The sequence below is a fragment of the Colius striatus genome, chromosome 2 (genome assembly GCF_028858725.1).
Source record: "Colius striatus isolate bColStr4 chromosome 2, bColStr4.1.hap1, whole genome shotgun sequence".
Taxonomy (NCBI): domain Eukaryota; kingdom Metazoa; phylum Chordata; class Aves; order Coliiformes; family Coliidae; genus Colius; species Colius striatus.
This window is the reverse complement of record NC_084760.1, coordinates 76,960,823-76,977,020: the sequence shown is the minus strand read 5'-3', so window position 1 is coordinate 76,977,020 and position 16,198 is coordinate 76,960,823. Positions and strand designations below refer to the sequence as shown.

At 36.2% G+C, this 16,198-nt stretch overlaps 1 protein-coding gene across 5 annotated transcripts in view; it reads right to left on the bottom strand.

Moving 5' to 3' along the window:
• Positions 1 to 16,198, bottom strand: part of BIRC6 (baculoviral IAP repeat containing 6) — a 178,083-nt gene that overhangs the window by 117,330 nt on the left and 44,555 nt on the right. For 3 of the 5 annotated variants that reach the window (XM_061991164.1, XM_061991166.1, XM_061991168.1), the window contains exons 15-30: positions 15,124 to 15,255; positions 14,665 to 14,843; positions 14,085 to 14,215; positions 13,067 to 13,228; positions 12,823 to 12,954; positions 12,479 to 12,576; positions 11,130 to 11,277; positions 6,926 to 7,059; positions 5,692 to 5,838; positions 4,983 to 5,170; positions 4,050 to 4,364; positions 3,528 to 3,627; positions 2,896 to 3,110; positions 2,577 to 2,785; positions 1,918 to 2,264; positions 728 to 947 (exon numbers count right to left, since the gene is read on the bottom strand). In XM_061991164.1, the coding sequence (XP_061847148.1) occupies positions 728 to 947; positions 1,918 to 2,264; positions 2,577 to 2,785; positions 2,896 to 3,110; positions 3,528 to 3,627; positions 4,050 to 4,364; positions 4,983 to 5,170; positions 5,692 to 5,838; positions 6,926 to 7,059; positions 11,130 to 11,277; positions 12,479 to 12,576; positions 12,823 to 12,954; positions 13,067 to 13,228; positions 14,085 to 14,215; positions 14,665 to 14,843; positions 15,124 to 15,255 (2,857 nt within the window). The remainder of the gene's footprint in view (positions 1 to 727; positions 948 to 1,917; positions 2,265 to 2,576; positions 2,786 to 2,895; positions 3,111 to 3,527; positions 3,628 to 4,049; positions 4,365 to 4,982; positions 5,171 to 5,691; positions 5,839 to 6,925; positions 7,060 to 11,129; positions 11,278 to 12,478; positions 12,577 to 12,822; positions 12,955 to 13,066; positions 13,229 to 14,084; positions 14,216 to 14,664; positions 14,844 to 15,123; positions 15,256 to 16,198) is intronic. The other 2 variants (XM_061991167.1, XM_061991165.1) reach the window with 2 other exon arrangements.

Sequence of the window (16,198 nt, the reverse complement as noted above, 5' to 3'; positions counted from 1 at the left end):
GCAAGTGAACTGGATTTCATGTTCTATTGTTGTAAGGATAATGCAGTATTTTAGGGTGAACATTTCCTTTCACCCTCAAGAGGTCAGCAGAGCATTCCACTTCATACATCTGAAACGAGCTCATCCATCTTACTTCCTACTACACATGATACACCAAATAGTAGGGACAGTGAATTAAATGCATGTATTCTTATATTCTTCAATTTTAAAAACATATAAAAATATAAACGTTGGTCTCCAAAGAAAACAGAAAGTCAGAGAACAGCAGATATGTCCAATTCAAATAAAATGCTAACGTTTAGGATATTGAAGTCCTCAGACAATAATCTCTAATTGTTTATTCTTATTTCAGAGAAATCTTTTGTGTTAAATGCTAATGGTGTGCTTAACACTCTCAATCTTACTTCCAAACGCATAAGAAGAGTAGCTCTATGATGAAGGTGCATTTAAGGCTGATAAAGAAGGCAATTTTTGACACTGGGGAGCAATCCTACTAGGCATGTACATATCTCAAAATAAGGAAAAAGGGCAACTTATTGTGATGCAAGCAGCAAAAAGGTGCAGTAAATAACTGCAATCAGATATTTGCAGTGCTTTTTTTGAACATCTTAAATCAATTGGATAGGTAAGTATTCTTTAGTCACATTTTATCAATTCCAATGTTAAGTTATGAACAATGGAATTGAGTGACCCACAGTTAATGTATCAATATAGACTTACACATTACCTGTCTTGTGGGAATATGAGAAGTTGCTCTGAATTGTATAATTCCTGCAGTACGTTTGAGAGAAACTGACCCCACCATCTTTCTCCTCCGCAGAGCTGAACGAGCAGAAGGCCAGTATGCAATCGTATCTTTGGGGTTCCACTGATACACAGGTGTTTAAACAGTTCTTCACAAGCCTGAGCATGAAAAGTACTTTGCAGAACCACAGGAACAGAGTGTCCTTTAAAGAAAAGTGGAAGCAATGATATTTAAGGAGACAATGTCTTGAAAACATAGGAGGAAAAAGTCTGCAGAAAGTTTCAAAAACTATTATGATTAGACTAATTGGTACAGGGGGGAAGGAGGAGGGAAGAGATAGCGAGATGATAATTCACAGGTAACCTATAAAGACCAGGCCATTTGGTCAAAAGCAAAATTTCATGTCAGTGCAAATACACCATTCTGACAGAAAGTAAAAATCAAACTTTCATTATGCTTGAGAACAAAGTGGCACAGAAAATTACATGACAGATCCACCTGTCAACAGAACAATGTTCTGCCTTTTGTTTTTTTGATTAAAAAAAAACCCCCACAACTTAAAATCCCATCACTCCTACTCAGTCTTTTTAATTTCAGTTCTCCAAGAACTCTTTCAATGGAAAATTTAGGAAATAAAATCCTTACTGGATATTTAAAAAAATCATTAACTGAGTAGAGATATGGTTTTATGATTTTTTTATTCCCCCACAGAAGCAACTCCTGCTTCCCTTCCCCACTTCTAACTGTCTAACCATCCCCAGTGTCGCGCAGGATTCAATGCTCACAGGTATCTCCACAAGCTGATTCTACCTATGAAAACAAAATGAGTATTCTGTTTGGGCAGTCTTTTGTCATTTCAGCAAACTGAATGAAGCCACAAAAGTATCTTAAGACTATATGAACAAAAGGAATATGCAGCCAAGACTATGGAAGAGCGAGAAGGACCTCAGCACCCTCACCTATCCTTTTCAAGAACAGGAAGTGGTTAGGTCAGCTTGATGCTACATTACACTATATTACCAGCTACTACAATCATAGTAAATCATATCTGTTCAGAGCTATGCTCATAGTTTAAAAGTTCTATAGCAGGAAATTACAGATCAAGAAATGGAAACATTTTCAAATTGTTTCTACTAATATGAAAAAAAATCAAAACCTCAAAAAATACTAACCATTGGAAGAATGAAGCAAACTAAGCAAAGTATCCAGTAAGTATCTAATGATGGTCCGTAACTGTTCTGTGGATGACATTTGAATCAACTCTTTTGGATCAGATTGCTCCTTCAGCGTTTTCCTGCTTGCACCTAAAGCTACTTTGAGTCTCTGAACAGCATGGTGAGCCAAGTTGAGTTGAAGCTGTAGCTGAATGCAGTCCTGGTAAGCAGAAAATACTCTGCTATCTTCTTCTACTGCCTTGTCTGGCTTTCGTAAAAAGTACTGGGCATTGTTAGCACTATTGAGTGGTGGCAGGTCAATACTCTGCAGAAGGATTTCTAACCGATGACAGGCCAAATTGTACCTAAAGGGAAACATTCCAATGTACAATTCAGTAGACATTAGCAAAGAGCAATACATTTGACAGTCACCCTGCTAAAACACAACTTCTGGTCCATTCTGAATACACTGTCAAAACAGATACGAAAAAAACAGAGTGTAACCTTTGTTACTGTAACAACTGCACAGTAACTGGATTCACTGTAATAACTCTACAAAGGCAGAGGTTTTTTTTGGCCTGACAAATATAATGGGAAGAAGAAAAATCTGCAACAGTATGACCCCAGTGTTTTAAGTTAAAATAACTAGAAAGTACACATTACTATTTGCTTCTAACCTGCACTGTATGTCTTCTTGCAATGCAACCATCATTGCCAAATGTTGATCAATTTCCGGTTGATTTGCAGTTTCACCTTCTCCTCTGAGGGGATCATGCATTAGTTTCAGCTCATTTTCAAAGGGTAAGATGTAGGTGTGGCCATAATAGAATCCTAGTGGGATTTTTGCTCTGGCATTTGTGCTACCATATCGACCAATAACAGTGATCTGAAAGAGATCGCAACTCTACCGTAACACAACTGTATCAAAACAGGCAAAGTAAACACCAAGTTTAAAAAGAGTTTAAAAGACAGAGTATGCAGTCTATCTCCTTTTACCTTCATAAACCTGCAAACTGGGGGTGGCAACAAGTCATGTAAAATAAGTGAATGTGTGCTGATGTCAGTGGCCACTACCAGTCGTCTTCCATCCACTTCTTCTCCTAAAGTCCAGATGTCAATTGACAAAGAAGCCAAATCTCCACAAGTGGGAATCAGTACATCCGTCAGCAATATAGGTCTTCCAAAATCTAAGGTCACGAATCTTCTTGCTCCTAAGGGAAAACCACAGGATTGCCTAAAATAGCAGTCTGTGCTAATTACTGAAGAGACATTGCTTCTCTAACAACAAAATCCTAGTTTATGTATTGTTTAAAAAGGTGTACATTTGAGGTTAAAAACAGATGCACAATCTCAGAATCTCCCACTACAGCTTGCCCTCTTTGTTCTGCTTTTTATGCATTATTTCAGAACAGGTGCTCTGTCCAGAGACTCCAAGTATTTCCAAAGCCTCCAGGATTTTTCAACTTAATAAAAATCCCTGAATGCTTGGTCCTAAATCTCCAGATACAACAGAAATGCAAACTGAGAAATATATTTTTTTTCAGAAAGCCAAATGAAACTGCAGATAAGCAACTTCCACTTCTTACTACAAAACATGTCAAAATTATTATTAGGAATTTTGGTTTTACCTGAGTGCATTCGCTCTATAATAATTGACTGATGAGGTGGAGGTTGAAGAAAATGTGAAGCGTGAGATATTGCAAGAGCAAGACCAGATCCAAGTGGATTCTGAGGAGTGGGAAAACATCAGCAACATTAAGTCATTAAAATATATGCATTTATAATTAGCTGTTCATTACAAAAGACCATAAGGAAACCTCTTGTGTTTTAAAGATTTTGAAAACACTTCACTACATTTAGATTTGAGCATGAACCATCAAAATATATTAACTACTCCGTTCAAGGGACTAATAACTCCTTATACAGTTAAGCTACCTCCAACTAAACCAAACCATTTGAGGTAGTCAATGATTCTATCTTGCTTTCAGAAGTCTTCCTTTTCATATAGTCTAAATTTAGTGATAGTTTTCACATCTCATCCAAAAAAAAAAAAAAAAGCAATATTACTAGCACTCAAGTACTAACTAGATCCTGATAAGGCTTCCAGTAGCTTACAGATACAAGACAACAAAACAAAACAAAACAATTACCGTTCTAGACTTGCTTGTAGTTTTGTTATGTGCTGCAAGGTTCACTGTTGGGGGATCAATGACTGAACCAGGGAAAAGCTGAGCAAGCTCTGCATTAATAACAGCAGAAACTGCCTCATTAGGTGGAGTCAAAGGTGGTGTCATGAATAGAGGAGTTGTTTTTGGTGTAGGTGGAATAACATCTGAAGGATGAATGAAGAACCCTGGGGCTGCTACTGGATTAGAAGGCACAGAGTTGTGAACAGGACCAACTGCTGATGCTGCTGCTGCTGCCGCCGCTGTTGTCTGATGCAGTTTTGCTTCCAGCTTAGCTTTCTGTGGGGAAAATAAAAGCAGTATATGTAGTAGATATACTGCTTGTGAACACAGTAGTAGTATTGAACTACAAGTTCAACTTTCATTAGAAAATTAGATTTAATCAATACAACTACCTTCAACATCAGCATGTTAGATGTCCAACTACAAGCTGAAAAATGAAACTCTATTCAATTTGACCTCGCTGAGGAACATGAATAATCAAGTCATTAATGGGAGTAATAAAAAAATAATTAAAAACTACCACTGAATTGCAAAGTAGAGTAAGCGCAGCCAAGCTTCATAGTGACAACGGCTTTATGATTGGTGCTTGCCCGTGTCAGCAACTGTGCTTTTCATTCCAGTGGGCTTTTTCAATTTTAGACTGATACGTATTAAGACTTAGTTTTCATTACAAACTCACAACCCACCCCCAAAATACACAAAAATCAAATCTGAAAGACCAAAGCAGCATTTTGCTTAACAAGAGTGATCCTCAGTGCAGAGCTGTTCCTTCCTCAAATTCACTATGAAGAAAAAAGAAAAAAAAAGAAAAAAAAGGGCAACTATCTCTGCAACCACTTTCTCAGCTTTTGAAGTTTAGAGACAGCATTAAAAAATAGCCAAATAGCCTCCAACCTGTTGCTGAAGCTTCAAAAGCTGCTGCTGTTTCTCTTGCAGCACCTGGAGCTGTTGCTCGGCTGAGGCCATTGCATGAGAGAGAGACTGCAAAGCTACCTGGGCTGCTGAACTCAGTGCTGTCGAGGCTTCCCCAACCGTTCCAGAAGAGAGGCCACCAACTGCTGGGGTAACCCCAAAGGTACTCACTGGCATGAAACAAACAAATAAAACAAAAACATTTAGAAAAGAAATGATAAAACACACTTTCAATTTAATATCTTACTAATTGTTAAGAGTACTGTAAACCCAAGAGAAATATCTTCCTTTACTTGGTTCTTGCTACAAAGTAAAAACATCAAAGTAACAAAACAGAAAACTGTTTATAGACTATGCACACTCATCATACATGCAAAGTTTTCATTACAGAACATTTTATATATTACCTAATGACCTGAGATGCTTCCATCACATTAAAGCTGCAAGGTAAAGATGCAAGCTGGGATGTTACACTCTCCAACAGAAACAAACTGATTCAAGTTAATACATTTGAATTCCTGTTTGTTAAGCTAGAGGAATTTAACTTCACATTTAGTAACTTTTAAAAACCCAAACACTTTAACACGTAAAAAGCTACATGCAATCTGTCAAACATGGCTCATTGTGTCCACTAAAAATATCAGATTGTGGAACTATGCTAAGTAGAAAAAAAACGAAAAATTGTATATACCAGTAAACGTACTTGCATCGTCCCTTTCTATTCTAGTTCCATCACTTGTAGAAACACAGGTAAAATGCAGGGGTTCGACTTCGAGAAGTCCAGTAAGAGAAGTAAAACTACCTTCAGCAGCTGCACAGCTACTTATTTTCCCATTTCCTGAAAGAAAGACAAATATCTGCACAATCAGGTAATGTTTTCTTGATTGCGACATTTCAAGTCACCAAGAGTCGAAAGGGACAATTAAATACAATCCACATGTTTTGTTACGTCAAGTTATGGAACAAATATCTTATCACATCCACAATATAAATGTAAGTATCTTTTAAAATGGATAACACTGCCAAATTTGAACAGAGTATCTTAGCATGTCCAACTATCAAATAGCATAATGTAACCTTCTTAATTCCAGAAATAAATTATATAAGGATGCTGTCTTTAATCCTTCTACATTGTGAGAAAATTAGCTTGCAAAAATGCATTGATATTGCTGGAAAGGACATGAAAGAAAATAACATAACAACTCAGATCACATAGCAAGTCACTATAAAAACTAGACTATTAATCAATATAATAACGATTTTGGTGTTGTACGGAGGGATGGATGGGAAGGAGATGGACAAGAGCATACAAGAAAAGGGAAGGAGTCACTATGATTGATGACCATGCTTGCTATGAGAAGAATTTCCTGACAGCTAACAACTGTCTCATTCTTAGGATATTCCACAGCCTGAGGATTCCCTTTTGAACTAACCTGAGAGATACAAATATGCTTTTAAGGTATTTTAGTATCTCTGAAATAGAAAAAAAAATCTCATTAAATCCATAATATTTAAGTAGAAGAGTGACATATGGCAGCTTTCCAACCTCAGAAAAAATCATTTAGGTTTTCCTGCTTATGAGATGTTCACTAATTTAAATGAATAGCAGCATATCTGTCCCCCTGTTGAGGGACCTGCTCAACAGAAGTGACAGGTGCTTCCCAGATGACTGACCCAGGGAATGACAGTAGCCTTTCAGTTTGATCTTTAGACTCTTCTTGAGATAAGGAAAAACCAGATTCCAGAAAGAAGCTTTTTTCTTGCCCTGTTAGGGCAAGATGTAGGAGAGCTCACAAAACAAGAGAGTATCTTGAGCTTCATTAGGTAAAGCTATAAAACAGATGGAAAATATAAAACCACATCTTCACTAAATGGGAATAGTATTACCTATTCTTCCACAACACATCAATGTTAAACATACATACCTGACAGAACATCAGACAAATCAATTTCATCTGACTGTACTCCAATGCTGCTGTTGTACACATTTTTACAAGAAGAGCCACTTATTTCCAAATCAAAAAGAACTGGATCAAAAGGTGAACTATATAATCCATATCTGCAAATGGAAGACAAACAGGATTTGTTATACTCTAAACTATTCATTTCACTCAATTAGCATGTCTTACAAATTAGCATTTACTTATATTACATTGAAGTCACTTATTAGATGAACTTTTCAAACAGATTGTGATACCAAATAAGTAACTCTGTTACTAAACAGTTTTGAAGATATGATACTGACCTGGAAACACAACCCTTAAATCACACTGAGACATGGAAACTGAAACTACAAGCCTTAGACAATCAGCTACAGCAATATGTATGCCTGTACATTTATCTAAAGTCAATAAAAACTTGGTCCTGTTTTCCAAAACAGCAAAAGAAATTTCACCTCATCTTGTTCTTCCAGATGAAGAAGAAAAAAAGGAAATCAACACTCATGAGTACTTTAAATATCTCAACAGAAGAAAACCTCCTTACTCCTACTCTGGCAGTACTGCAGGGGTAAAAATAATACCATCACTCAGGTAACAAGGTGGTCCCGAATCAATTAGGGTTTTACAAATAAAAAAAAAAGGAAAATCCCAAGTAATAACAAAATCAGTGTGGGTTTTTTTTTTTTAAATGTACCAATACCTACTACCAGCAATTGACAAGAGGAGTTAAAAATTGGACCAAATTATTAAGGAGAAGCAGAAAAAAAACCCGAAGAAGAATGCATCTGTGTAGGTACCAAAGTGTGAAACATGCAACACCTTGTGCTGGCAAGAGCCAGAACAAGTATGAAATATTTCCAGGAATGCACACACGGCAACAGGAAGTTCCTCCACCCCCTTCTCCCTGTGCTTCTGAGCAACTTCTGTTTTTTAGTAGGCTAGGAAAGCCCCCAACAGCTAATGCTGAGAGTCTGGAGCATTTAAATGGGGTTTTCTTGATCAAGTAGTACTAAAAAGAGAAATGTCTACATGACTACTACAATACCAGCAACAAGGCAGAAAAGGTTCTTGATTTCTCCAAACATTAAAATATTTCCATGATGGCAGGACTCGACACTTTTTGCCATAGAATACTAACTAGTCAGATAATGACTTTATGCAAAAGAGTAGTAAGTGCTACTGATCCTCACAACAGTAAGAAAAAAAAAGAGAAAAAAGGCAAGAAAAATCTGAGAATTACAGATCAACCCGTTTAACATACATTCCCCAACCAAGTTACTTACAAGCATCTACAAAGGCAGGAATTTTACATCTTTATACCAAGAACAGCACATTATTAATCTAGGTTGCTCTCTACAAGCATGTAGCACAGCAAAACATTGCATACTGCATATCTAGCAAGACTGACGTGTTTGCTGCATGACCATTTTCATAAAAAAAACCTACTGTAAAGTAATTACTAAACCACATAATGATCAGAGAAAATTCAGTGGGGTATCTTCACAGTCTATTTTAGACCTCAGATGTACAAACGTCATAAACTAGGTTGACACAACACTGATGACTTGCATGATTTAAGTGAAGAGTTTGATTTATTAAGTAGGTGATAAAATCTACAATGGGTTTCCAAGAACACTGTAGATTAAGATCAGAATTTGAATGTATTGCAGTTACATATATTCTGTGCAAAACAGGTTTATTTCAATAATCAGTGTCTTATAATGATCCTTCAGTGGGAACAATCAGTTCTAAGCTGCATTAGCAATACTCTTTGGAAAGGTATACACAAGTTACATCAACAAAAACCAAAAACTATGTCACATAAAACACTCATCACCCTATTCATCTATGCAGTAACTATGTGAAATATCTCTTCTGCTGGAATAATGTTTACAATTTTGTGTACCACACAATTCAAGGAAGATAAGGACCAAAGAAAACAACTCAAGGAAATGCTGCAAGAATGACTACAGATCTGTGGAATACAATGAAGATATAAACATCCCCATGACATCGAAAGTTAGTTAAAAATGAAATAATCAGCTGTGGCCAAGGTGGACAAGACACAAACATCAAAATGCTTTAGTTGCAGCAGGCCAGACTTCAGATAAGACACAGGCAGGAGCTTACAATATTTAGAATAATTACATTCCACCACTACTTTAATAAGATAGTTCCAAGAACAGACTGGATAAATTTGTCAAATTTGCTAGAAACAAGCCAACCTGCTTTGTTGCAGGTCAGCCTAAAATACTGTCTGAAATACCTACTTTGCTCTTCTCTAAACTGCAAGTCATGTAACACACCCATCTGGCCTTATCCTCACAAGTTTTACTTGTTTTATTGCAGCATATAACAATAAAATGAGTAATACTTTGCCTTAAGACAACATGAATGTGCAGATCTTTTAAGCAGACATCTGCTTTTATTTGATTACCAAATGCTAGGCTAGTTTACCTGGGAACCATGACAAAGGAAAAAAAATCCCAATGCAACACAAATGCACACAAATACAATAAAATACAACTGAGGGAGAAAGAAAGGAAAAAAGAGTAAAGCAATGGCTGCCAACTAATTTAACTTTTAATAAGTATATTAATGCTTATCTTCTACATGAAAAACAAAGTTCCTACAGTATTCTCTTGATCTGCAGACATCTAAAGGAAAGCACAACGAATTCTGTCTAAATTAGTAAACTAAGTCAACAGTCAGTCCCTGATAGAGCTATAGTAATCAAATATGGGATTAGACAGATGTGAATGCTGCTATTCTTACTCTAACTATGGGGATACTGCAGAGAAAGAGAAAGCAAATTCAGTTCTAAGAAAATAAGTAAAACACTATCTAGATATATTCAGAAAATCTAAGCCTGAAGCAAGACAAGAACAGAGGCTCACTTCAGAAAGCTTCTTTTCAGATGCAGACAGCTACGTTCACCACTAAATGATCTGAAATATCACATGTGCCAAATTCAAAAGTGAGCAACAGGAAAGGAAAAAACCTTCTGTTTCAGATTTGCTCTTTAAAGGAGGTACTTGGAAACACCTATATGAAGGAACAGGTTAGTTCCTACAGAAAGATGTCATTCTTGTGTCAAGTGATCTCTTCACATTTTTCTCCTCCATTTTGTTTCTAAAGAAAATTCAACATGAGAACACAAAACCTTTTATTTTTTCAGTTTACTTTCTGCATTCTTCAAAATTCTCCACTACACTTTCTACTGCTGGGGTAAGTCTTCTAATGAAATGGCAGGATTACAGATGGCAGAATAAAAAAAACAAGTGAGAAGAAGAATGTAGTAGAGAGTATGATGACTATCCATATATAACACCTGACACCTGAGAACAATTTTTTATTAAGAATTTCAGGAATTTACTCCTTGAAAAAAAAAAACCCACACCAAAAATAAAAGACATCCTTCCCCTTCAAACTTAGCTTATTGAATTTTTAAACTTCTTATCAAAACTCTGAGTCAATCACTACTAAACCTGGATCTTGCTTGACTTGAAGGAAAAGTAATGACTATAACCCACAACTGAAAAATCCGTCCAATATCAGCATGTACTCATTATCATAATATGGTTTTGGAAACTGTTACAAAATTGAACAACCAGAGATTTGCTTTAGGTATCATGTAAGTTCAAAGTTAAATGGCCAATGAGTTCAATATGTAAAAGATTTAACATCACAGTCTAAAATTACAGTGACAGAAAATTTATGAGAAACTGCATTCCTGGTAAATTACTCTAGGTCTCTACACTTAAGAATCCAGCCTTTAGTAGTAATACATTAAATGTATTTAATGTATTAAATGTTTACAGAAAGACTACAATTTTGTATAGCATTACACAGAACAAACCATTCAGTGTATTTGATTCCCTTCCATACTCACAGTAGGACATACTTTGTTAGTCCTTACACTGAAAATCCTAAACACTGACTTAAGGACTGCACAGACTTAGAATCATAAAATCAGCAAATGTGTGTGCAAAGTGCACTGTAAATTGCAAAACAACAATTAAATTCACCTTAGCACAAGTCAAAATGGTTTTCCAGACCTGTATCAAATTAACCCTTGCTCAACAAAATACAGCAAAATGCATCTCTTTTGAAACTTCAAACTTTTTCAGAACATCAGAGGATGTATGCTTGTTTTTATTAAGCTTACAACCACCACGATGCTTAGTACCTTGTTTGAAGTAACGCTTCCATAGGTGTTAGACGATCCTGCAACTGTCGGGACACAGCAGTTAGCAATGATGCACAAGCTGTACTACATCCTGCCAAATCTTCATCCTTTACATAATTCAGCAATACAAAATACCAATACACAGATCCTGTGTAAGAAATAAATTCATTTCAGGTGAAACATGATGCAAATTTTCCACTCAGAAATCATACTCTGAAGCATAATCACTGTAAGTGATAAATGAAGTGTCTAATGTTTACTGAATACTGACTAGGATGCATTCTCTCATTCCCCATTTTTTGAGACTTCCATTTAGAATAATTTTTTAATAATTTGTTTTGACAAGTACTTCAGCTTCTGTTATCAACTGATTCATAGTTGAAGAAAAGGTTCCCAAGAGACAGTTTCCCAGTGCTTTTAATTGGTTCTGCCCACTGCTGCTGCTACTAAGTACAACAATCAAAATGCTCTGGGTACACTGAGGTGCTAGTCTAGGGGTTCCAATTCCTTCAGAGACAAGCCTTATTTAACTCTTTCTTTCCTATTTTCTGCTTTTGGTTTTTGTCTCCTTATTCTGTATTTGCTGGAGGCACTGGGAGCACCCTGCAGTGTTTCTGTACGGAAACAAACTTCAGCTTCCCCCTCGCCTCCCCTCTACAGGCTCCATACTCTCAATAGAAGCATGTTAAATGTTTCTACCCAGGTGGTAGCACAACTAGCATTTTGGACTGCAAACTAATTTTCCTGCAAGACCCCTTGGTGCTACCAAGCTAGATGTAATTCAACATCATCATACTGTGAAAAAACATGAAGTAGGTCTTGCCACTCCAAATACAAGTGCTAAAGTCATCCTTCCATTCTATCTGGCACTCAAAAGACTTCAACAAGGTGCCAAGATACCATTACTCTGCAATGTAGATGAGTAAATAATTTAATTAATTTAAAGCTTTCCTTCCGGTGCAGGAGTAACAGAATTAGATTTCTAGTTGCTAGGCTTCCTAGAATAAATCTCTTAATTTTAAAAAGTAATAGATAATCCTGACCCTCACTTTATGTTATCAGAATCTGTGGTTGCTGAACACCTTTGAAAATTCTTGCAAAATTTACTATGAAAAATGTCTGTGCCTTTGCACTCTGTTTTAAGCAACCTAATTTGCTTAAGTAACCCAATTGGCTTAAAATTGCGTCATCTACAAATTCATACTTCATACTTTGCAACCATCTGAACAGACAAGAAGCAGTTTATACTACCTGAACAACCACCTAATCCTTGTTTCACATGAGAGCCAAGAAAACATGCCAAACAAATGTAGCATGTATTCTTATTACAACAAAGTTTGTATACATACCACCTGTTGCAGCAGCAGGCAAGAGAGGCATATTGTCAAGCAAAGCTTTTAGAAGAACTGATCCAAACCCCTGTTGACTTGGGTCACACCTGCCATTGCTACAAAGAAATACATAGACATTTTATCATGTAACAAAGTAACAGCAAGTCATGAAATCACTAGGTGATGAAGTTCAGAGACTGATGTTCTTCACAGTCATACTGTAACACATTTTTCCACAATGGAAGATCTTGCAGATCTTGTTAAAATTCAACGTTAAACAATAACAAACACATATACACATATATACAATTCAGACTGCAAAATCCCAACTATATATAAAGATATAAATAGTTAGCACTGACCTGATGCATAGTGCAAGAAATCGTGCACATTTGTGAGCTATGCTCCGTCCAGCTTCAAAGAAGCAAACACGTATTACATCAGACACACATTTACGTGTTTTAGAAAGCAAGCTGTCATTTCCTTCCTTTGAACTGTAAAAACAAGTTGCATACTTTAGAGAATCATAAAAACCCTTTTATTTTATTTTAACAGAGCTGATACGGAAAAATAGCCATGCTAACTTAACCACTTTTTTTCTCTTACCTGCCAGGTCCATTTGAATACACTCCGGCCAGCCAACAAAGTGTGTCTAGTACAAGACTCTGAGCATGTTCTGTAGTCAGACCATCATCTGTCTTCTTGCAGAGAGTGGTAAGCAGCTTCTCATGGAACTCTGAAAACTGTAACATGGCACACCGTTGAACTCTAGGGAGAAGAGGAATGAAATAAAAACCAGAATTATCCTATACGGCCATTTTCCCATTGAAGTGTCCCTTTAGCTTTGTACTCTGTCTTAAGAGCAGCAAAAACCCCTAAGACACCTAGACATGAGTAAAACTAGTACACAAGCATACACCACACTTTTCATGCATACATCCTCAATCTTCCCATTTTTTGCTCACAGAACTTCCTAGGTTAATGTATACTAAGTAACCTTCAAGGAATAATAATTTTCCTATTACTTTGTCTAGTAACTTCTAATCATAAACAAACTTTCATAACAGGCACCATCCTTTGACAACATACCTCTGACCTCTTTATGCCCATTACACCCAGTGCCACCATTGTGGCAATACGAATGGAATACTACATTATTAATATTTAGATTTGTAGTACCAATTCACAGAGCCTTTAATCAGTATTTGTGTAACAATTTGTTAGTTAAATTTTTTTGTAAACTTTTAAATTTGTCAATGTATTCTCTGTTGTAGGAAGCACAATAACACCTAGAAACAGAAAGGAAAGATGCCCTTAAAAAACCCAAAAAACAAAAACCTGTCCAGATAATTTAGCTAATTTAACAAGAAAAATTTAGTTCCATTTGCCTTTTCAGATCAGGCAACTAATTGCTCAACATGCAATTCCATGCATAATGTTATTCTGCTACAACTTGCACAGTCCAGTGCCCTTGAATTCACACTGTATAGGATTTTCTCTATAAAATATGTTTATGAAATGGCAACTTGAAACAGTGGTTTGACCTGAGCTATTTTGAGAACTAAGTACTTTGAGAAGTTTAACTACAGTTGATCTTTTTTGGAATTTGAAGACATCTACTAACCTCTCCTTTGAAATGGAAGTTTTTTTAAATCTTCGAATTGTTACAGAGACTTCTTGAAGTAAGTCACAGCCTCTCAGATTGTCTGATTTTCTTGAAGAATTAGTGGCTTCAATTTTGCTAGATGGCTTTTCCTGATGTTTTTGGGGGAAAAAAAAAAGTCACGTCTTTTTATTGCTTCATTTATATAACTTGCTCACTGAAATTCATTCAGTTCAGTAAAATCTCTCACTCAGGTGACTAAAATAGACTACTTTTATTCACCAACTACTTCAATACAAAGCATGAAATTTAACAATGTTCTGTAATTTATTATGTTCTAATCATTCTAACAATGTTTAAAAGATGTACATTTATCATCTAGTGTTACAACTACAACGATCAAGAGTAAAATGCACACACATACATGAATCTTTCTAAGAGGATAAGGTATATGAGATTCTGAAAACACTCTTGGACACAGATGTTTCAAAACCAAGTGCTTAGAACTTGGAAACCAGCAGAACAGAGCTTCTCAAATAAATCTGCCCAGAAGAAACAACTTAGAGTTGTGGAACAAATGTCTTTCTTGGCTATTCATTACCTTGCCTGCTGCAACTTTGGCTAACAATGAAGCAAGGGAATGGCCCTTGTTAGTCTGAGGTTTTAGAGATGGTATTCTAACAACTGGTCTAATGCCACCATTGCAGATTTCTTCTGTTCCTCTGTCATTCACTGCTTTAACATGAATTAAAAATGAGCGGTACTTGCCACCAGCCATGCCTACAAGTGCAGAAAAAAGAAGGGGGGATGACATGTGAGAATTTGCATAGTTTACGAGGGCAACTTGCAAAGAGATTTCAATGTCACAGATATAGTGTACAAACAGAGCTCAACTACATTAATCACAGTACTTCAGCATCAGTTTGAAAAGGTAGCTCACTATTGAGTTATACAGCAAGGTCTGTCAATGGGAAAATAAATACAAATTGAAGTCTCCTGAAGTATGAGACACACTTTAGTTATGTGTACTTCATGTGAATAGCATAATACACTCATTTACCTTTCACAAGCTTTGGACTTGTGAGCGTCAACATTCCAGCATGTCCTGATAGATCAAGTCCAGTAGCCAGCCATACTGGACCACAAAGTATATCCTCCTTATGTTCCTCGAGAAATGGACACAATCTAAGACCTTAAAAAAAAAAGTGATGTGGACCTGAATTACACATAATTACATCACAAAATATGATCAATTGCATTGGTTACAAAACACACCTGCCAAATTCTGATCACTAAATACATACTCTAAATACTCTAAATTGAAAAAGTAACAATTACTTGAGGTTCACTTTTAGCCATTTTCCAGTAAGGTCAATAAAGGTCAATGACAGTTTTCAAAACATTTTCAGTTACATTATATGGATAGTATGTACATTGACTGAACTACCAAAGCCACAAAATACGCAACTGATAAAATGAATCAATCTGTGTTGATCCATGACTCTCACTGTATCTTTTCTGAAGCAGAACTGTTTTTAAAAAAGCAAACACAAGATCAATTTGTTTCTATCATGGTATATTAAAATTACCATTCACTCATCTGCCACTTCTTTCTCAGCACTAAACACCTCCCATAAATTGTTGTCTTATTGTCCTTTTGATCCTTCCCCTTAATCTTTGCAATACCTTTCTTGGGAGTCTTGGAATTATAGAATGGTTGGGCTTAGAAGAGACCTTTAAAAGTCATGCACTACACAAGCCTGATTACATGAAAAAAAAGATGTCAAGTAGGACCCCTGAAAGGACCAAGAAAAAGAATCACAATTCTGTAACTGCCTCACTTCAATTATTGATTTGTACTCTGTAGCTCTTCTCGCTCAGATCAAAACTGATTGTCCTTCAGAGTCTCTCTTAACAGATTTTGTAGAAGAGCACTGGTTAACAAGTTATAAAAACAGGCACAGCAAGCCTGATGTGGCTGAAAGTCAACATGATTACTTATTAATTCTTTATGACCTATTTATTATTTCCCTTGGTTTACAGCAGCGATACCTACAAAAGCCAGGTGTGCAAAGAAAAATTCTATTTAGCTAAGGAAATCAAGGAAAATGCTGCTAGAATAGGGTAAGAGTTGA